Source organism: Drosophila bipectinata, chromosome 3R, assembly GCF_030179905.1.
Source record: "Drosophila bipectinata strain 14024-0381.07 chromosome 3R, DbipHiC1v2, whole genome shotgun sequence".
Lineage (NCBI taxonomy): Eukaryota > Metazoa > Arthropoda > Insecta > Diptera > Drosophilidae > Drosophila > Drosophila bipectinata.
The window spans coordinates 29,495,578-29,516,126 of record NC_091739.1 but is presented as its reverse complement, the minus strand read 5'-3'; the positions used below and the strand labels follow the sequence as shown (position 1 = coordinate 29,516,126).

At 45.2% G+C, this 20,549-nt stretch overlaps 3 protein-coding genes across 6 annotated transcripts; 1 reads left to right on the top strand and 2 right to left on the bottom strand.

Moving 5' to 3' along the window:
* Positions 1–2,307: 2,307 nt before the first annotated feature.
* prd1 (pruning defect 1) lies at positions 2,308–10,150 on the bottom strand. Of its 2 annotated transcripts, XM_017233109.3 has the most exons (10): positions 9,995–10,150; positions 8,850–9,777; positions 7,894–8,793; positions 4,546–5,378; positions 4,338–4,490; positions 3,874–4,271; positions 3,593–3,806; positions 3,335–3,532; positions 2,907–3,275; positions 2,308–2,847 (listed from the first exon to the last, which is right to left on the bottom strand). In XM_017233109.3, the coding sequence occupies exons 2-10, from the start codon at positions 9,727–9,729 to the stop codon at positions 2,716–2,718; spliced, it is 4,077 nt and encodes a 1,358-aa protein (XP_017088598.2). In that variant the 5' UTR covers positions 9,730–9,777; positions 9,995–10,150; the 3' UTR covers positions 2,308–2,715. The 2 variants fall into 2 exon arrangements, with proteins under 2 accessions (XP_017088598.2, XP_070137270.1); XM_070281169.1 differs by lacking the exons at positions 7,894–8,793; positions 8,850–9,777; positions 9,995–10,150 and adding an exon at positions 5,431–5,505.
* A 111-nt stretch (positions 10,151–10,261) lies between these two features.
* On the top strand, positions 10,262–12,642 carry HisCl1 (Histamine-gated chloride channel subunit 1). 3 transcript variants are annotated; one of them, XM_043211870.2, is made up of 6 exons: positions 10,262–10,983; positions 11,051–11,234; positions 11,290–11,599; positions 11,738–11,872; positions 11,931–12,310; positions 12,368–12,642. In XM_043211870.2, exons 1-6 carry the CDS (start codon positions 10,871–10,873, stop codon positions 12,512–12,514), a joined length of 1,269 nt encoding a protein of 422 aa, XP_043067805.1. In that variant the 5' UTR covers positions 10,262–10,870; the 3' UTR covers positions 12,515–12,642. The 3 variants fall into 3 exon arrangements, with proteins under 3 accessions (XP_043067805.1, XP_070137272.1, XP_070137271.1); XM_070281171.1 differs by having other exon boundaries at positions 12,356–12,642; XM_070281170.1 differs by lacking the exons at positions 10,262–10,983; positions 11,051–11,234; positions 11,290–11,599 and having other exon boundaries at positions 11,636–11,872; positions 12,356–12,642.
* Positions 12,585–20,406, bottom strand: Sbf (SET domain binding factor). The gene is made up of 11 exons (XM_017233108.3): positions 20,253–20,406; positions 19,857–19,949; positions 19,683–19,786; positions 19,168–19,473; positions 18,088–19,053; positions 17,015–18,024; positions 15,387–16,954; positions 13,751–15,329; positions 13,568–13,692; positions 13,427–13,509; positions 12,585–13,366 (listed from the first exon to the last, which is right to left on the bottom strand). Exons 2-11 carry the CDS (start codon positions 19,909–19,911, stop codon positions 13,274–13,276), a joined length of 5,889 nt encoding a protein of 1,962 aa, XP_017088597.2. The 5' UTR covers positions 19,912–19,949; positions 20,253–20,406; the 3' UTR covers positions 12,585–13,273.
* Between the last annotated feature and the right edge of the window lie 143 nt (positions 20,407–20,549).

Sequence of the window (20,549 nt, the reverse complement as noted above, 5' to 3'; positions counted from 1 at the left end):
AGTGGAGTCGGAGTCGGAGGCCAAAAGCAGACCCACGAGACAGCGAGACACGAAATTCGCTGTAAGTTATCAGGATGAAAACCGGTTGGGAGTGTAGCATAAAAACTGGTTTCCCAGCGAGAGATGAGCTACTTTTTGTGGTCGCCGTTCGACCAACAACAACATATTAAATTGACAGCGCCGAGCAGGATGACTTTTCGAATGTGGATTCAGTATTAAGCGCGATATTAAAATGCAGAACAACCAAAAGGCCATTAATTTGCTCATTTTTTAGTTAATAGGGGGAGGAATAATACAAATGACCGGAAAATTGGAATATTTAATGAAGTTTAATAATCTTAAGATAGTGGTTTAACTTGGTTAACTTTTAAGATGATAAAGTTGAATATATTCCTAAATCATAAAACAACTTTTAAGGATCTTAAGGTCTTCCTAAATTAAAGGAGCTATTTATTTTATAAAAGTTTACATTTAAAACAAAAATATAATACACTTTTGTTTTTTTTTTTAATTATAGGGCACTTAGAAGTCGGTGCATACTGCTCACAAGAAAAACGCACACACAATGCGCCTTGTATTTTTATTTGGTTTTCCAACTTTTGGGGTTGTGTGGTATTGCTGTGCACTTATACGTTTACATGTGAATGTCGGTATGTACATATGTAAGTATGTATGTACGGTGTTTTTAAGTATCTATGTTTGGTTATATGCGCTTGTGTGTGCATGTATCTGGATCTGTTTGCCCTCAGCGATAGGAACGGGGAAAAGAGCAAGGCGGGTCGCCTCAAGTGGAAGACAGCAACAGAGAGACTGAGAGAGAGAGAGAGGAGAGCGTTCTCGGGCGCATTGCTCTCGTTGCATTCGATGGATTCTAGCGTATCCGTATCTGTAGCTGTAGCTGTAAGTCGTATTAATGAAAGTGAGTCCAGCAGCAAAAGAAAGCAGGCCGCGGCTCAGCTGCATAACGACAAGTTCTGTTCTGGTCGGCCCCTTCCCTGGACTTGCAAGTGTTTTCATTTTTCCGAGATGCACACTAAAGGGTTAGGAGAAGATCGATCGGCAGTCAAAGATACAGACTTTATAAGAGTTTAAAAAACCATATGTATATTGCTTATAATTTATGAAATGTATGGAATGTTATATCTTAGTCTATATAATGCAGAAAACATGTTCAAACTTGTTTCAGTTTATAGAAGAAAACTATCTTCTACTATAGCGCCCTACAAAGTCGTTGCAACTGAAGATACACTTTTTATATGCTAACACACACACGTGCACTTGCATAATTGCCAGTGTATGGGTGTCTGTATGTTTTCCTCATTCTTGTTTTTTCCTGTTGCAGTCTTGTCTTCCACTCGTTTGACTTATTAAGAGGGTTGGAGTCTTTTTTTTTTCTGTTCTGTTTTATTCTCCCTGCTTCGTCTCTTAGTCTCTCGTTCTTTCTTCCCACCCACCCTCTCTTTCTTCTCCCGTACGCTCGGACCCTTGAATGCAATGCTTTGTTTAGCTTGATTTTCGAGCTCCAACTGTTACATGTGTTTATCTTGAATTTGAATGCACATTTTCCCAATTATGATTTTTTTTTTATTTCGCCCAGCAACGAATATGGAATGGTTTTCCTTAAAACTCGATCACCGGCACTGGAATTCGTATTTAGCTGCGAGATACACGCACACACGTGTTCACCAAATGTACCTGCAGATACACAGATACATATACGCACAGACACAGATACAAGTATTTACCTACACGCTTGTATGTATTTGAGAATGGGAGAACACACCGAACGAACTCGTTTCCCTAACCCAGCAGCATCCTGCTAAGAGCCATGCCCCATCCCTTTCGCTCACGCACGCATAAAGATGCAGGTTAGGGCCATGTTCCTTCAAACCATTTCAGCTAATGCCAGAAATCTCACACCTCCCCCGCAAAAAAAGATAAACCCTATCGTCACTGGCGGCAGTAATTGAAAATGTCAAGGCCCATCACTCAATGGGCTTAGGAGGAAATAAAAATTCGATTCTTAATGGCTTTTATTCATTTTATTAATTATTATGAGCTTTGAGTGGGCTGAAGGGCTTATGGCGAAAAGTCGGGAGTTATGGGAGGGGACTGTAATCTAAGCTAATTGAAAAGGCAGGCACAGCTTTGCAAAAGAAAAACAACAAAAAAGAATTCCCTTTATATTTACCTTGTTTGCATTTATAAATGGTTAGAGATTAATATTAATATTTGTATATCATACGGATATGATCCTTGGACCAGTAGAGCACCCCCAAAACATAACATTTCGGATAATACTTTCCATGCTTATATATGTATATGTGTTTAATATTTTTGTCCTCATTTTTCTGTGCAGTATTTGTACACAATGTTCTTATAAAAGGTCAGATAATCAATCTAAAGAAAACAATTATAAATTAAACAAGATACAAAAAAATGTATACCCAAAGATCAAAGATTTTAAGGTTAATATCACAAAAATTATTCAAATGGATAACAGCGCAAATGAATGAACTAGTCAAGCGAAGGCAGGCAATACAAAATCATAATACATAATACCGACTATATATATATATATATATATGTATGTATATCAATACTTTTTGTTCATTAACTATTTTTTTGAGTATTCAGGATAGAATATTTAACGCTTGAGTTATATGGAAATATATAATTTTCTATTTGTAAATGGAGTATAGCGTAGGCTTCTATTTAGCCACGCGAGTGGCCCAACGCGGCCGAAAGCAGTGGCTCCCATGCCCGCTTGGTGTCCACATACAGCTCGGTGCACTGTTCCGCCAGCACGTCACCATCGTCCAATATAGTTATCGGAAAGAGATCATTCTGAAATAAATATATACCAATTATTAAGGGTTTAACCTTTTAATTATAGGGGTTCTTACATTCTTGGCCTGCCATAGTTGTTCTAGCAGTCGGAGGAAACGCTGCATTTCCATGCTGCTGGCGAAGAAGATCACCAAATCGTCCAGACTTTCCACTGGAGCCTCCTGACATGAGAACTCCAGTATGCACCACCACACCTCGTTGCGCGAAGTAATCTTAATACCCGTCATGGCCTTGATGTCGGCACAGGTGAGAATAGCCAGGCCGGAGTTTTTGCCATAAACGCTGGTCATTTGTTGAGCCTTTCCGGGCGACGAAGTCTCCTCCTTAGAGGGATTAGGAATATTCGAGTTTTTAGTGGGTGTGGAGCTCAGCGAAGAATAAGAGTGCTGAGTGCCACGCGTTGGCGTACTCATGGTGGAGTCCATCTGGAAAAAGGTTTAAGTTTTAGTGAAGATGTCCTAATTATAGTCATATTTAAGCCTACCAAACTGCCGGTTTCAAAAACACTGAGTAGATCCTCCTCCATTACAATTTCCTTCTTTTCCGGGCCAACCTGCTCTGCAGGCGGCTGGCTGAGTTGCCTTAAAGGAGCCGAAAAGTCCTCGCGTAGAGTTATCAGATGGTTTTGGGTAACAATTAAAGTGCAACCCAAAGTTTTGTGCTTCTCCTGCGGATTATTAAGCTAAGAAAACAAAAATAATATAAAATAAATGAACAGAGATTCAAATATTAAAACTCATACCCCACTGGCGGACTGCAGAAGAGCTTGGAGCCATTCGGAGGCCACGTACTCGTCGGGCGCTGCCATTTGCAGCAGTTCGCCTTTGAGCATCATCTCGAAGCAGTGTGGTCGCTCCGATTTCATAGTTCTCCTTGCGCCCTGGCACTCGGCTAGAGCCACCGCCCAGCTGGGAAGTCTTTGCGTGGAATCGTTGAACATGTACAACACGCCAGCTCTAAAAAGTACAGAAGCGTGGATTAAAACAGTTCTTCAAGGGAAATAGAACACTGATGGCTACGTACTTCAGAAGAAAGTAGCCCGGTTGCCAGTATATTCTCGCTGGTGCCTTGGCGTTTGTCCTGAGACGACGGTGCATAAGGAATCCTTTAATGGAAGGTCCTAGTGGTTCGCTTGGCGATTCCACCATCAAAGCACCAGCCGCTGGCACATTAACGACTGCGTAAAACATCCAGTTCTCATCCCGGCCAACGCAACTGTTGGCCCGCACAAAAGCCTGCAGCGGAGCCAAGTGCTCCAAGGTCAGTTGGCCTACCGCCGGCAAGGTGGAGCCACTGCGTCTGGCGCATAGTTCCAAATTAGCCACCAGAGATCCGGCTGGATAAGGTCCGCCGGCAAGCAGAACCTGCTGCATGTCCCGCATGCTGTTGCTTAACAAAACCGTATTTCCAAAGGGTCCCATCTGCAATGAGAAGATGATTGTTAAAGGTATCCTTAAGAGAGAAGACTAGCACTAGTTTATTCTTACCAGTATGACATCTAGGTCTTTGTAAGCCAAGACAAACTTTGCCGAGAGTCGATCACGATCCAGATTTGCAACATATAGGGTTTTATCTGTCAGAAGAACCAGTACAGGAGTCATAATACCATCGACGCTGTAGCCCGTATACAATTTGAAGACCTAGGGATTAGGATATGAGTTTAAAGATATATTTGTGAGTATAAGCATTCACCACCTTCATGAGCTGCTCATCCGAGTGGTGCAAGTTAAGCAATCGCTTCTCTCTAAACAAGTCGATTGAGACCTCTCCTATACCGAGTTCGAAATGGGACGAGCATCCAGGTAGATCAGTGTCCAGACTGATGGCCAGTTCCCGGCGCGGGGAGTTCGTACCGCACATCTCGATCTCCATGGCGATCTCCGCGTTGAGGTCATCAATCAGTTCATAGTTCCTTGGCCGGGCTCCCTTCACGTACAAATCCGAACCCATATGCCGTTGCTCGGTTCTTAGTTTGTCGGCAAAGAAGTTGTTCTTGCGAATGGAAGTCTCCATGATTTTCTTCTGGGTTACGTTGCGTAGGAATCGATTGATCAGCGATGTCTTGGCTGCCGGTGCCGGAGGCTTCAGCAGGTGTGCATAGTCCACATCCGTGTAATCCACGATGACCAGATCACTGTCCATTGAGCGCTTGTCGTTTGCCGTGTCCGTAGTAGTTATGGTCAGTATATCATCGAACTCCTCACTGAGGATTGTGCTTTTTGAGTCGCGCCCACTGCCACCAGGACCACCTCTTCCCGGCGTCAGATAGGCGCTGGGGCTGTGCAGGCTACGACTTTGAAGGGAGTGCTGCTGGTCGTAGTAACGAGGCGGCTGGAGGGGTTGTCCTGGTTTCTTGAGCGGGGACGGCAGGTGCCTGGCATTCGTATGACGGTCGACACTCTTCGCGTGCTGCTGGTTGCTGCTGGTGTTGGTGAGGGAACTGGGTTCGGATATGGTCGATGATGAGTAATTCCTGCAGAGCTTGCCGACAGAAGCAGCCGGCTGCTGCGGCTTTGACATTTTGGAAACTGTAAGAAATACATCTAATTAATTTTTGCAAATTTTTTAAAAATATATTACTTTAAAAACCCATTAGAGATGAAACAAAAAAACTCGGCCCAATATTGGAAAGAACATCACTAAAAAAAAGAAAAGCTAACTCTGGGTTGAGCCGAAGTTTGTATACCCTTGCAATGAAGTGGCAGCTTATGTTATAAGGTAATACTGAAAATATTGAACAGATTCCATCTCAAAACAAGAAAGGAAAGCTAACTTCGGGCGGAGCCGAAGTTTATATACCCTTGCAGTTTAAACCGGATATATATCGCAAACATCGGATATAGTTGGCCGATCCTTATGGAAATATGAATATATAATCCAATTTATTACAATACAAAATCTAAAAAAAGTCTCAAGCTTCTATCTTCAAAAACACCAAAAGTGGTATTTCTACCAAAAACCATTTCCGATCGTTCAGTTATATGGCAGCTATAAGATATAGTCGGCCGATCGTTATGAAATTTGGTAGATCGGATTAACTGACCAAGAATATAATCTGTACCAAGTTCCAGCTTTCTATCTTTAACAACACGAAAGTTGGGTCATTTCCGATCGTTCAGTTATATGACAGCTATAGGATATAGTCGGCCGATCCTTACGAAATTTGGCATGTCGTAATGTTTTGCCAAAAATAGCACTCATGTCAAATTTGAACTCTGTAACTTTAAAAACGTCAAAGTTATACAATTTCCGATCAATCAGTTATATGGCAGCTATAGGATATAGTCGGCCGATCCGGGCCGTTCCGACTTATATACTGCGTGCAAAGGAAAGAAGGGTGTGTGCAAAGTTTCAAGACGATAGCTATAAAACTGAGAGACTAGTTCGCGTAGAAACAGACAGACGGACAGACAGACGGACAGACGGACATGCTCATATCAACTCAGGAGGTGATCCTGATCAAGAATATATATACTTTATAGGGTCGGAGATGTCTCCTTCACTGCGTTGCACACTTTTGACCAAAATTATAATACCCTCTGCAAGGGTATAAAAAAAAGTCGTGGAATTTACGATTCGGTTGCATATATGGATTTACACATGGTTTATAGACGCCTAAAGATATAAAAAAAAAGTTACAAAAAAAAAAATTTGTTTCCCGATTTTTTGGGCCTGCTTAAGTGCAACCTATGAGAATCGAGGAGGAGGGCGCTAATTATTAATTAATTTTTTAAAATAAATTTTATTAAATTGTTACCAAACTAAAGCATCTTCTAAACAGTTATTATTCGCAAAAAATCGGTAAAAATGGGCTCTTTATTACTATTTGACGTCAAGGCGCTCTTCAAAGTAGGCAATGAAGATATGAGCTTTTACATTTCCAGATTTATAACTTATAAACAAACATGTTTATCTTTGGAAATCATAGAAGAATTAAGGTAACGAAGGAATGTAAGGAATTAAGGATATACATAGAACGCAAATATCAGATACAGCTGACCGATTCTCATAGGTATATAAATATCTGACCGTTTGGATATAGTATATATTTAAAACAAACAAGAAAGGAAAGCTAAGTCATATATCCTTGCGGTTAAGATTGGATATTCATCAAATTTCGCATATAGTAGGCCGATCCTTATTAGAATTTTATGATAAAACCAATTATTTAGAAAAAAAATCTTTAAAAAAAAAGTACCAAGCTTCTATCTTCAAAGACACGAAAGTTATGGCGTTTCCGATTAATCGGATGCATATATGGATATAGTCAATGATATAGCCACTAAAAAATACAGTCAACAAAATTATCAAAAAAAAAAAATTATTTTTTCCTATTTTTCGGGCTTGCTTAAGTGCAACCTATGAGAATCGAGGAGGACGGCGCTATTTTTTAATAATTTTTTTTTTTTAATTTTATTAAATTGTTACCAAACTAAAGCTTCTTATGAAATGTTATTATTCGTAAACAATCGGTAAAATTGGGCTCTTTATTACTATTTGACTTTAAGGCGCTCTTCAAAGTAGGCAATGGAGATAGGAGTGTTTACATTTCCAGATTTATAATTTATAAAAAAATATGTTTCCTTTATAAATTAAGGTAGAATTAAGGTTATTTGTGAGGATACATTTACATATAATGAAATATATAATTAATATAGGAAGTAATATATGAGAACCTTTCGATATAATATAAAATTTTTAGAAAAATCCAATGCTTGTATTTGCTTTATATGACAGCTATAGGATATAGTCGGTCGATTCTTAGGCAGGTCGAATAAGACTTAAGACTAAAAAATAGCATCCATTAAAAGTCTTAACCTTTTAAGTTAAAACATTTTCCGTTCAAAAAGTTATATGGTAGCTATTAAAATTAAAATTTTAAATTTTCCTAAATTGCTTAGCTTTTATTTAAAAAACTAAACGCTATGTATTGACAGAAATAATCATAACAAGTTTGGCTGACTCATTTATAAAATTTTTGAAATGATTAATTTCATAAACTAAAGCATAAGTAATTCTAAACAAATTTCCCAACCCACTCACCTAAAGTGCTGTCAGTAACTGCCGGTACGTCCTTTTCAAGTGGCGTGGCCACTGTACTGGTGCTCTCCTTGAAGCTGCGAAAGAAATTACTAAACGTCTTGGCAATGGGAGCGTCCATGAATGATTTTTTAATATGACTAGCTGCTGGTTCCGCTATCGGAGTGTTCTGCTCCAGCAAACCGGCCACACTGGTGTGCTGGATCGAGGCAGAGAGCTCGGGTTGGGGCTCGCCCGCCTCGTAGGATACACCCGTGTGCTCGAAGACGGTGCTTTCGCAATTAATGATGAACTTGCTGCGGAACTCGCCGCCTTGTGCGCTGCCTATGGGAACTGTTTCCTTATCGAACTCATCTTGGCGGTGTAGTATGTGTGACTGCTTCGATTCCACGGGTGATGTCTCCGAGGAGCTGGCACTGTCGTCGTCATTTTTGCGGCGCAGCTGCTCGTCGACGTTGTGCACAAATTTTTTGACCGGCGGTGTCTGCTTGCTCCCGTCCAGACTCTTGCTGAGGAATGGCTTGGCTTTGAGCGGCGGTGACTCGGCTCCTGGCCGCGGCAGATGCTCCGGCGTTTGCTGCTCCAGCTCTGGGACGCACTCTACCACCGCCTGAAGGTCCTCCGAGCCTTCGGGTACACCCCGCTCAGGCAGCGGCATGGTGAATATACTCTTCAAAGAGCCAAAAATCATCTTGCTGCTGTTGTCCAACAACTGGTGCTTGATGTCATGCACGTTGAATTTCTTAACCCGGCCATTGAGGTCCTGTTCGAGGGTGATGTTGGTGTAGCGTTTGGTTTTCTTCAGGCAGCTCGACTTGGGCTTCTTCTCCTTGTTCCAAACCGACTTGACCTTTGGGCTGTCGGCATCTCCGATGTTGGGCTCCGAATAGTAGCAGTTTTCACCTGGAATTCGAATAATGTTTAAATATTTCTGAAAAGTAATGTATCCCTTTACTTACCGATAAGATTATTATTGGCATTGCTCATCCCGATGCAGTCACAGGAGCTGCTCTTAGCCTGCTCGTACTGCTTACGGTTGGCATTGGAGTTCTTGTCCTGTTCGTCAGAGTCCAGGCTGGAGTTGGAGCTGCTGCAGACGCATTTGTACAACCGTGGCTCCTCCTTCTTTTCCGCCTTTGGTCCATATTCGAAGACACCCGATGCATCGTACTGCAGTCCACTGGGCTCGTCCGTATCAAAAATGTCCGAGTTGGCATAGTCCAGTACATCCGAGCAGGCATTCCGATAGACTAGGTGCCTTTTTCGCCGGGTTCCTCCGCCGCCGACTGCTTCCTCGCCGTCGTCCTCCCGTCCGGCGGCACTGATTTCACTGGGTCCTTCGGCACGTTCGCGGTCCGGGCACCAGGAGTAGCGGCCCGGAGCCCCAGCCACGCCGGCAGAGTTGGCAAACGCCAGCTTCCGACCATTCTTGTAGGTGATGAAGCCGTGCTCTATGTGAATGTTGTCGGTGCGAGTGTTCTTCAGTATGTCTTCGTGGAAGGACACCCGTTTCTTGGGCGTCTTGGAGGCGGACGAGGGTTTGTGGACCTTCCGGCGGTACACGATCTTCTCGGTGGTGTCGAACGTAGAGCACTCGCTGGTGGTCATGGCCTCCACATTAGAATTGGGATCAGCCGGCGGAATGGCATGGGGTGTTCTCTGCTGCTCCTCGTAGGAGCAGATAGATTCAACCATGACATCACTGTTCTCCGAGTCAAGGAGCTGAATGCCTGAATCGCTGGGAGTGGTGTCCTCCAAAGTGCTGCTGTTCAAGCTGGAGCTCATCTTGTCAGAGGAGCTCATATTGTTGTTGGCCTTTGGATACAGTGGCGATTCCATGGTTTTTGTTGTCTCAATTTTTGTACTGCGCAGTGTTTGCTTATTAACCTTTATAACAAAAGGTAAGAGAAAATTTTAAAATCTTTAAAATTATGTTTTGTGTATCTCGGTGTTCTTGCAATTAATCAATATCCACAAGTTGCACAATGCGCCGCAGCGGAATCGCGTCACTGCACAAAGGAAAAGGGACCCCTGACCCCTGACCCACCCGGATCTCATTGCGAATTCGGGAGATTCTTACCGGAATTCAGTGTCTGTTACTCACCTTTAATCAGACTACAGAGTTCCATTTCCCTTATGATGAGCTTCACATTTATTATATTTCACTTGTTGCCGTTTAGAAATTTTTTAAATACCTGTTTTTCTAGTCCCACATATTCAAAAATTTTCCAAGGCAAGTGAAACAATCAATATTTTGACCTCATAGTGTTGCCAACTCGGGGAACAGCTGTTTTGGCGCCAGCGCTGCCAGACCGGAAAGTAGTTGGCAACATAGACCGTTACACTACAGGGCGTTTCCGGCTTGTGCTTTACAATTTATCTTCATGAATTAAGTTGATATCTTTTGCTTTAACTCTTTTATTCTAATCTATATGTATTAAAAAAATTAGTGAATATTGTTAAGAAGTTAAGAGACTCTCAGAAACGTTGAAAATAAACTGTTTTTGACTAGGAAAGTTGGCGCCATATTCTACTTTTGAATTTCTGATCAGCCAAACAGAAAAGCTCTTCATATTTCTTTGATGTATTTTTGCAAAATACAGAGCGGACATTTAAATTAATGCCCTTGCCAGTCGGTACGCACATTTCCTCTTCGACATTCCGCTCGCCGGGGTCAGTTGTCAATTTGAAAAGTCGTGTGACGAATGCCAATGAAAGCGAATGAAACCTTAGAAATTAATTTATCACACTTTGCAGCGCATCACAATCGTCGCGATAACTCTGTCGTATGCTTATTGGTTTTTACAACGCGACCAGTAAAAAATAATTCCCCGTTCTGCACTTTACGATAATCCAATCAAGTTCACTTCCATGCCCATGCCCAGCCAGAAATGAGTGACCTGCTCAAATGACATGGACTGCAGAGCGATGTGTCGTGGGCGAATCATATTGATAAATCAAAAAGTAGTGTGTGTTCATAATGCAAAGCCTAACTAGGAAATCGGTAGAGTATAAATTCCTGATTGCCGTTGCAATCTACCTGCAAGCGCTGGAGCAATCGATCCGGCCGTGCCACTGTGTTCATGGTTTCAGGTGAGTGCTCGGGGTGTGCGGTTGCCCTGTTTCATCAGAATTCGTCACAAGGTTTTCTGCATTCCAGAAACAATACGGAGAGCGCCGAGCTGGTGTCCCACTACGAGTCGAGTCTCTCGCTCCCGGACATCCTGCCTATACCCTCAAAGACCTACGACAAGAACCGGGCACCCAAGCTACTGGGCCAGCCCACAGTCGTCTATTTCCATGTCACGGTGCTATCGCTAGATTCCATTAACGAGGAGTCTATGGCAAGTCAAGTTTTATATTTTTTTGTATAAAAATTTTATTGTAACTCTCCGACAGACCTATGTGACGGATATATTCCTAGCACAAAGCTGGCGGGATCCTCGCCTGCGGCTGCCCGAGAACATGAGCGAGCAGTACCGCATCCTCGACGTGGACTGGCTGCACAGCATCTGGCGGCCGGACTGCTTCTTCAAGAACGCCAAGAAGGTCACCTTCCACGAGATGAGCATCCCCAATCACTATCTCTGGTTGTACCACGACAAAACGCTGCTCTACATGTCCAAGCTCACACTGGTGCTGTCGTGTGCCATGAAGTTCGAGTCCTATCCCCACGACACGCAAATCTGTTCCATGATGATTGAGAGTTGTAGGTGGAAACGTGGTCAACCTGTTCTCCAGCCCAGCTAATCCATATCGCTTGAAAAACTTCCCTTAAACTTGCCCCAAAAATATGTAGTTTAGATGTCCTTTGGATGTCAGTACTTAACAAAATTTTGATTGCTAGTATCCCACACGGTGGAGGATTTGGTTTTCATTTGGAACATGACCGATCCCCTTGTGGTCAATGCGGAGATTGAGTTGCCACAGTTGGATATATCGAACAACTACACAACCGATTGTACTATAGAGTACTCCACAGGTGAGTTTCATAATATCTTTTTTAAGGTTTCTTAATTTAAAATATATATTTCGTCCAGGGAACTTCACCTGCCTGGCCATTGTGTTCAACCTGCGACGGCGCCTGGGCTACCATCTATTCCACACCTACATCCCCTCGGCTCTGATCGTGGTCATGTCGTGGATATCGTTTTGGATCAAGCCGGAGGCCATACCGGCCCGTGTCACATTGGGAGTGACTTCGCTGCTGACCCTTGCCACCCAGAACACGCAATCCCAGCAGTCTCTGCCCCCGGTCTCCTATGTGAAGGCGATAGATGTCTGGATGTCGTCCTGTTCGGTCTTCGTCTTTCTCTCGCTGATGGAGTTCGCCGTGGTTAACAACTACATGGGGCCGGTGGCCACCAAGGCGATGAAGGGATACTCGGACGAGAATATCAGCGATCTGGATGATTTGAAGGTGAGTTGGAAACGCAGTCACAGAAGGTATACTGACGCCTCTAAGGCCGCTCTGCAGCACCATCGGGAGTCGATAATCGAACCGCAGTACGATACTTTCTGCCACGGACATGCCACAGCCATTTATATAGACAAGTTCTCGCGCTTTTTCTTCCCGTTCTCGTTCTTCATACTCAACATTGTCTACTGGACAACGTTCCTATGATGGATGGGCAGGCTAAGGATAGGGATCTCCTCTAAGGATAATAACAATAGCAAAGAAAACCAACTGCGCATTTGTTTAAATATGTATATTATCGTTTGTAAGCCACAAATAATTGCATTAAACGTATGTATTATATTGATTACCATGTAGTGTGTATAAATAAAGGAAAGCGTGGATTAATAGGGTTTAGTTTAAAGGAAGCAACCGAGAAATGCATTTTCATTGCGCAACAAAGGTGGAATAATCTTTGGTACATTTACTATAATCCTATATAGTTCTGTATGCGTAGGGATATATTTATATATATATATGTATATAAAAAAATGTATATAAAAAGTTTGCGGGCGTGGCATCATCATCATCTCATATTATCGTTAATTTATCATATAGTCGGATTTTGTTTCTTTTCATATATGTATAATCACATCATTTTATAGTTTCTTTACATTCACATTTACAGAGTGGATTTCATTCATTAACTAACGTTTGCTTGTTGCTTGGCATAATTGTTGCTACATCTAAGTTAATGGTTGCTTGCGATTTCTCAAATCAAATCAACTAAGGAAACGCTAAGGTATGCAATAGGTTTAGCTACGATATGATACACAAAGCCACAGATTCATATTAATACATATTAGTATAAAGATACTGGTTTTTACTACAACGAAACTTTCGGATGGGCATTTAGAAAAGTATATGGAAAGGAGGAAAATAAACGAAATTCGGATTCGGGATCGAATTCGGAAGATGCTTCACTGTCTATTGCAAACAAGCCTGCAACTTTTCGATCCATTCCTGTGCCAGGTTAGCATTAACCGCATAGAAGTTGTATGTGCGCTTTGACGTCTTCAGCTGTTGATGAATAGAAAACTATTAATATCCAGTTGTCAGGGCAGTTGAGGTTGTTCTTACGTCAAAAAATCCTTTATCATCCACGCCTTTTGCGCCAATTTGTGCAGGTTGTGCCGGAGTCACCGATTGTACCTCGGCCAGTTCTGAAATAAACGGCAAAGTTGTAATGCCGAAATATAAACAATAAGTCATCTCAAGTACCAATAATGCCTTTGGGTGCGGTATCCTCGGATGTGTCATAGTAACGAAGCTGGTGCTTAATCGAGTCCAGGACAAACCAGCGTTGCTTCCACCCTTTGAGCAAAGCCCCACGTTTGTAAAGGTGCCTATGGTAGAGATTGTATTAAAGATTAAGATATCACCAAATATAGAGTAAGTTCTCACCCCTCGTGCGTCCGATTCTCGGCAACATTGCTGCTAAACTGGTTGTAGAAGTGATGGCTTGAAGTGCGTGCAGTGGTGGCGGCACTGGAGGCTATGCTAGCGGTGTCGCCCTGCGACATGTTCACATTTGGGGGCCCCACTGTTCCGTCAATGGCCTTGTACTTGGTGCAGTTCTTCATCGAGAGCTCCGTGCACTTTTCGTGGTAGGAATTGCCACAGTCCATGCAGCGGTATCCCACCGGACCCCACAGCATCTTGGTGCAGTGGTTGCAGTTCGTCGGAGTGGTGTAGGGATGCTTCTCAAACCGATGCGGATGGAAGTACTTATCCTGATATCCCGCCAGCCTGCCCTTCATGATTATATCAAGCGTTGAGCGTTTGTGCTGATGCGCCTGCACGTAGATGTCGCCGAGCGACGAGTTGTGGGAGACTATCGGCTCCAGCTTCGGCACCTCCAGATTGTTCCACACCTGCAGCCATTTCTGGGGCAAGTGCCCCCGCTCCGTTTCCGCCTGCTTGACCTCGCTCAGCAGGCACACATAGGCATTGGGATTGTACTTCTCGAGGTTATCGTAGCCGGAGGAGATTACCATGCGCTTGCCCTTCAACTCGGACAGGTCGACTTCATCGTCCACGGTGGTAACTTCCAGATCATACGGCGGACCCTGGGCCAGCTCCTCGTTGGTGTAGTACCTCCACAGGTCCAAGGCAGCCACACTGTTTTGCGGTCGCAGGACGGTGTCCTTGCCGCCGGAGTATAGGAAATTGTAAAATATTGGAGTCTTGTTGTGTTGGCGCTCGATATAGTCGAATATGGAGTGCCCAATGCGGTTTAGGGGAGCGGGAGTGCGCGGTGCTCTCATGTCCATCGGATACACATTGCACTCGTCGTCCGAGCCACCTCCTCCGAACATGTTGGCGTTCAGAGTGCCCCGCTTGTCCTCCATGGCGGCGATGCCCGAGTCCGATCTTTCGAATTCGCAGTCGAAAAGAAACGTACGAAACCTACAGGACACCGAATGGTAGGCCAGGAATCTCAGATAGAAGTCATTGAACTCGAAGGCCATTGGGAACTGCAGCTGTAGCTGGTGGACGACATCCAAAAACTGTAGGAAAGTCGGTGCAAAAGCTATGTTCGTGTTGGCATGCGAAGGCTTTAGGTTACTGCGATGAGCGAAGCGGTGTCCGAATGCCAGCCACTCCTTTTCCACCAGCACCCGGAAGCCATCCAGGCTTCTATAGTATGGATCCAGGCAGAGTTGGGCGATTGAGCTCAGTTGGGTGGTCACATCGGAGCCATCTTCCAGGGACAACATGACACTGCTCTCCTGCAGGTCGATTAGGTCCACCACGGCACCGGACAGTTGCATCAGCGAGGAGATTTGCTGCAGCCAGTCGGACTGTTCCACCATCTTCGCGAAACTCTGGCCATCTGCCTCATTGGTGTTGTGGGAAGGCATGCAGGCTCTAATGAGTTTCTTGAAAGCAAGACGCGATTGCCGAATATCTGGATAGTCTACCGGAATGAAATCTGCGCAAAAGTCCACGTTCATATTCGACTTGGCCTGCGATTTTTCACCTGGAAATCAAGAAAAAGATAGAATTTTTTCCACTGAACAATGTTAAGTAAACTTACCCAAAGCATACAGCCGCATTTTGCGGAAGGCGTTGGCGGAAGTGTTTCCCTTCATGGTGCCCCCCTTTCCGCCACTTTGTCTCGACTTGCCCCCATCGTTCATGTCCAGATTGGTCTTGTGCTTCCGAGACAGCTCCGGCGTGAGAGTCTGCCGCTCGTCCGCTGAGCTGTGACCCAGCAGAGAGCCCATCGAGAGATTCATGCCGGAGTACTGGTTGAGGGCCAGGGGGGTCAGCTTGGGCATCGTGTTAATCAGCGCCAGGAAGTATTTGTCCTGCTCGGGATAGTGGGTGACATCATGGTGGGCATTCGTGGTGCCGGTGGTGTTCTTCAGCATTCCGATGACCGACTTGCTGTTGGGCTGAGCTCCGCGAATGAGCAGAGCCCCGTTGGAATGCCGCCACGTGGGTAGCGGGATACGCTGGCTCTTGAAGCACCTGCCGAGGTGACTTATGGCAGCATCACTACACTGGGCTGGGGCCACGATTATTGCCGGATAGGATCGGCAAGTGGCGTAGTTGGTGTTCACATTGCTGATGCGGAATCCACGCTGCGACTCAGCGTCGAATCCGAGTCTCTTCCAGTCGAGCACGTAGCTACGCTCCCGCATTCTTTCTATATCCTTGGCGGTGAGCAGTCTAGGCATGGTGTTGTTTTGAGTCTCGAACTCATCTCCGTCTTCCAGCTCGTCATCGATCGACTGTGTGTCCAGGGCTTCAGCGTCTGATCTCCCATTCTCGTAATCCGAAACCAGCTTGCGTTTGGTTTGCTGCTTTTGCTTGAAGCCAGCTTTCTTGGCCGTCAGCAGTAACGTTTTCTTGGCGAATCCCTTGAGCGTTGAATACTTTTCTTTGGTCTTCAGCGGCGCCACACCCTGAAGCATAGTTCCGTAGGATTGGAAGGCGAAGTACTCGAACTCATCGAACGGATGACGCGCCTTGCTCAATATCTTCCTGAAGTTCTCGATCTGCTCCGGCGTCACCTCAACATCAAAGGCCACTTTTAGGAGCTGGAAACTGCTGGAGCGCAGTTGCAGGCCCTCCGGGAGAGTCTGATCCAGGTGCGACAGGTACAGCACCGATATCTTCTTCTCCTTCAGCAGTGAGGCGATCGGAAAGGAGCGTACGATAACCTGCTCGCAGGAGAGCGAATCACAGGGAGATCCCTTGAATACCACACGGTAGTTGGTCAGGAAGAGGGCCCCCTCGGCGGGAAGCAGACACTGGGTGTCGTCCTCGCGTCCGTCGGGCATAAGGAAGCATCGCAGGTGGTCCGCCACTATGTTCTCGCTGGGCAATAGGCAAGGGGTCTGGATCTTCGGCTTTTGTACGTGCGGATGTCGCTTTGCCTCCAGATAGACCGACTCCAGGGATTCGATGTGCATGTGCACTACCCCCGGAACCATGTCGTGCAGATTTCGAATGTGCTCCGAGGTAACACCGCCCTCGTTGCACACGCAGTCGATGAAACGGGAAATGGTCTTCGCCACCGTATTGCTGATCTCCAGCGCATCGTTCTCCTCAAATCCTTCGTCGGAATGTTCGCTTAGGCTATGGGAGCCTATAATACTATAATTCAAAAGAATCCTCATTAAAAAATGTAAGCTTTAGTGACATGTTCATCCTTACCTATTGGAAACACTCTGATTCTCCTCCAGGCGGAAAGCGGGTTTGGGTTTACTGGCAGCGTCCACATTTACGTCAAGTGGGATCAGTAGGGAGACCATGCGATTGGCAAAGTGGATGGCTTGGCTATACAGCGTAGACTCCTCGGATTTGGCTAGCTCGGACTTCTTCTCCTCCTCGATGGTAGGGCTCTTTCGCAGCTGTTCGGCCGTGATTTCTAGCGCTGATGGCTCCTCCAGCGGCACTTCGTCCAGAACGCAATTGGCCTCCTTCTGGTGTTCATTCTGGCGGCGATGAAGCAGATACAATGCCTTGATCTGACCCTGCACATCCTGGTAGAAGGTGGACTCCCAGAACTGAAGGTTCTTCCAGATGCCATGATCCTGAATCTCCGTGTAAGCGAACTGCACCACTCCAGATGATAGTTTGCGGCAGAAGATTGTTGACATGGGCAGCAGGGCGGCCGCCACGGTATACTCATCTACTCCTGATGATTTCTGCAGGGCCTTGTTCATGAAACGCACCACCAATTCGAACTGCTGGTGATCCAACACCGCCTTGTTGCCATGCACATAGCCGAACAGCTCTCGGCAAAGGATCAGGCGCGCATCCCTGTGGGTCAGTGTGCGTAACACAGCCGGTAGAAGTTTTCTAGCGTCCGCAATCCTGTTCTCAAATATGTACGAAACACAGGTACGCAGGACCTCCAATCTCCTGGCAGAGTTGTGGACATTTGGGCGAACATCCAATGCCTCGGGCAACCGTGGTCCCATAGGGATAATTCGGTGTTGATTGCGGGTGATTTGGAACCGCTGCGTCGTCCCATTCTTCCGGATTCCATCTTGGATTATGAGCTCCACCTTTTCGGAGCTAATACGCGGAAAGGCAGGCTGATGGATGCGCTGGAAGGCACCTTCTGGAGGACGCAGCACCTTTTGGGCATAGCTAGTGTGGGCCAGAGTTCCCTCGTTTTCCTGGAGGATTCGACCCAGCTCCTGGATATGTGTGAGTATCTAACATCGTGTAAAATATTCCAATTAATAAAAGTCGCATACAAAAATATGGTTTTTACTTACGAGATTCCTGTTTTGAGCTTCCGTTTTGAGCAATTCGTTCATGGAGCTGTATAGCTCATCCCATGCATCGGAGGCCCTCCAAGGAGGTCCTCGTTCGTTAACAAATGTAGTGAAAAACATGCTGTCCAGAACTCGAAAAAGGAACTCGCTCTCGATGAGATCGCGGGCGCCGAGGAAACCGGCCTTGTGGAAGGTGATCACTGGCTTTGGATGGATCCTAATTATGGTCAGGCAGGAGCGATAACCTTGCAGCATCTGGGCAAAGAGACGCATGAAGATGGCGCGAAGCTCCTTGTCGATCTGGGCGTCAGTCTTGGCCAGCGCCGACGGGCGCTCTTGGGTGGGAAATGCCAGATCCGCCTGGGCCAGATTCGGAAATAGGATCATGCTGAGCAGCTCCTGCGTCTGCTCCCACAACGGAGATGGCAATATTGGAACAGGTGGCGTAAGCGACTCGGGAATGGTGACAAGACCACCGTCCAAATCCACGACTATTACATCCATCAGGTCCGTAATCTCTGTCTGCAGTGAACTGTGTATGCCCATGATGAAGGGTGTAGGCGTGGACAGTACCTCAGTGAGTGGCGCCGGCAGAATGGGTATATACACATGGGTGTATCGAAAGGGATACATCAGCGCCACCAAGGCCTTGCAGCTCTCGGTCAAATGCCAGTAGCACTTGGACAGGAATAGGATCTTGTTTTCTGTCATCACGGCGCAGAGTAATATCAACACGTTCTTGATGCCGAGCTGTTTAAACAAGAAGTGCACTCCACTTCCGGTTGTAGGCAGTGAGGAGCTCTGCGGCGGCTGCAACGACTGCTTGTCACCCGCGCCGATCGAGAAGCGTACCTGGGGTCCACCAGCAGGAGGAACCTGGATGCAGCCCAAGATGTTGCCTATAAGGGTCTCCATTCCGTATGCCAGGTTCTCGATGTACACCGTGTATATAGTGCCTAGGCAGTTCTGAAAAAAGAAATGAGGAAATCTTTATATACAAACTTTAAAAGATACTCTGTTAAATTCCATTTTCCCCCTATCGCATAAAAGCAAACTTTTCTATAGAAATATGAATCTTACTTTAAAAGTTTCCGCACAATCCAATCGAGATATGAGAACCAGGCACTTGGGCGCATACATAACACTGTGGTGGGTGATTGGAGCTGGCGCCACTGTCTCTGTTGTGGGCTCGCTGCCCAGCAGCCTACTGCTTCCAATGGTCTCATCCTCGTCGTCTACACTCCGTGTCTGGGTGATGGCCAGCGTCTCGTGGAAACTGAGACAGGCGCAGTAGTGCTTGTTGGCATCGATATCCGTCAACACGGATACGAAGAACTTGGGCTCCTGCTTCTCGTACGATAAGTTCCATCCCAGAGGCTGGCAGAACTGAGGGAATAACAAAAATATACGATAATAATAATGGGTGACATAAACACTTGTGGTTAGTATATTAGCATCGAAAGTATAATGACTTTTAAGCTAAAAATTCGTATTCACTAAGGGAATATCCAAATTATAATCATAAAGGCTTAGGTCACCAGCTTTAATGCTATAATATTAGCTGCAGGTGCAATTTCTTCACCCCAATAACGCACCCATTCAATGCCCTCGATAAACGGAGTGTCCGGCCAATCTTTTTCGGGAAAGCGCTGTACGATCTTGCCGCAAGTTGGCTGCCCGCACACATTGCTGGCCGTTTCTGTGATAAACGTTGTGGAGCATATAAATAAATGTATATATTTCGGATATTGTTTCCATGTAGTACTTACTCTCCTTATCGCTGTCGTAGCCGACAATTACGAAGTAATCAGCGAGTCGGGACATCTTGCCCAGCACATTGCCACCAGAGTTTCTGGCCAAATCTGCGGAGTAGAAATCCAGAAACGGAATTGTTTAGGTTTATTTTTTTTTCCTGGCCCCTCTGCCGTCATCCAATTTGATATGCTAATTAGGCTCTCTCTTTCTGCGTTTGGCATAAATGATTAGCCCAACGTCGATCGCCGATCGAAATTGTTATTGTTTTTGTACTGTCCCGAGGCGTTTTTCAGGCTTTATGACCGTGCGTTCATATTCATTTTTTTCCGTTCAACGCCACGCCCGCCACGCAAGTGGCATACAAGTAATTGGAATTGATATAAGCATCTTATGTAAACACGCACACACACCTCGCAGCCGTCGGCAGCCAAATCCCCGCTCACTGCCTCAAAATTGCAAAGAACTCTGGCTGTGATTATTATTTTTGAGTTTGCATAGAAAATATTTGAAGCAAGCAATACACAATAATTTCCGAGTATTTTCCAACACTACCAATCAGCTGCTGAAATTAGTGTTGAAATGAGTCCCAAAACAGTGTTGGTAGATTGATTTTTTATCAATATTGGAAAATGTAACAAAATTTGAATTTTGATAAACGTTGATTAGTAGATAGTTTCTATATAGCAGATAGTAGATAGATAGTTAAC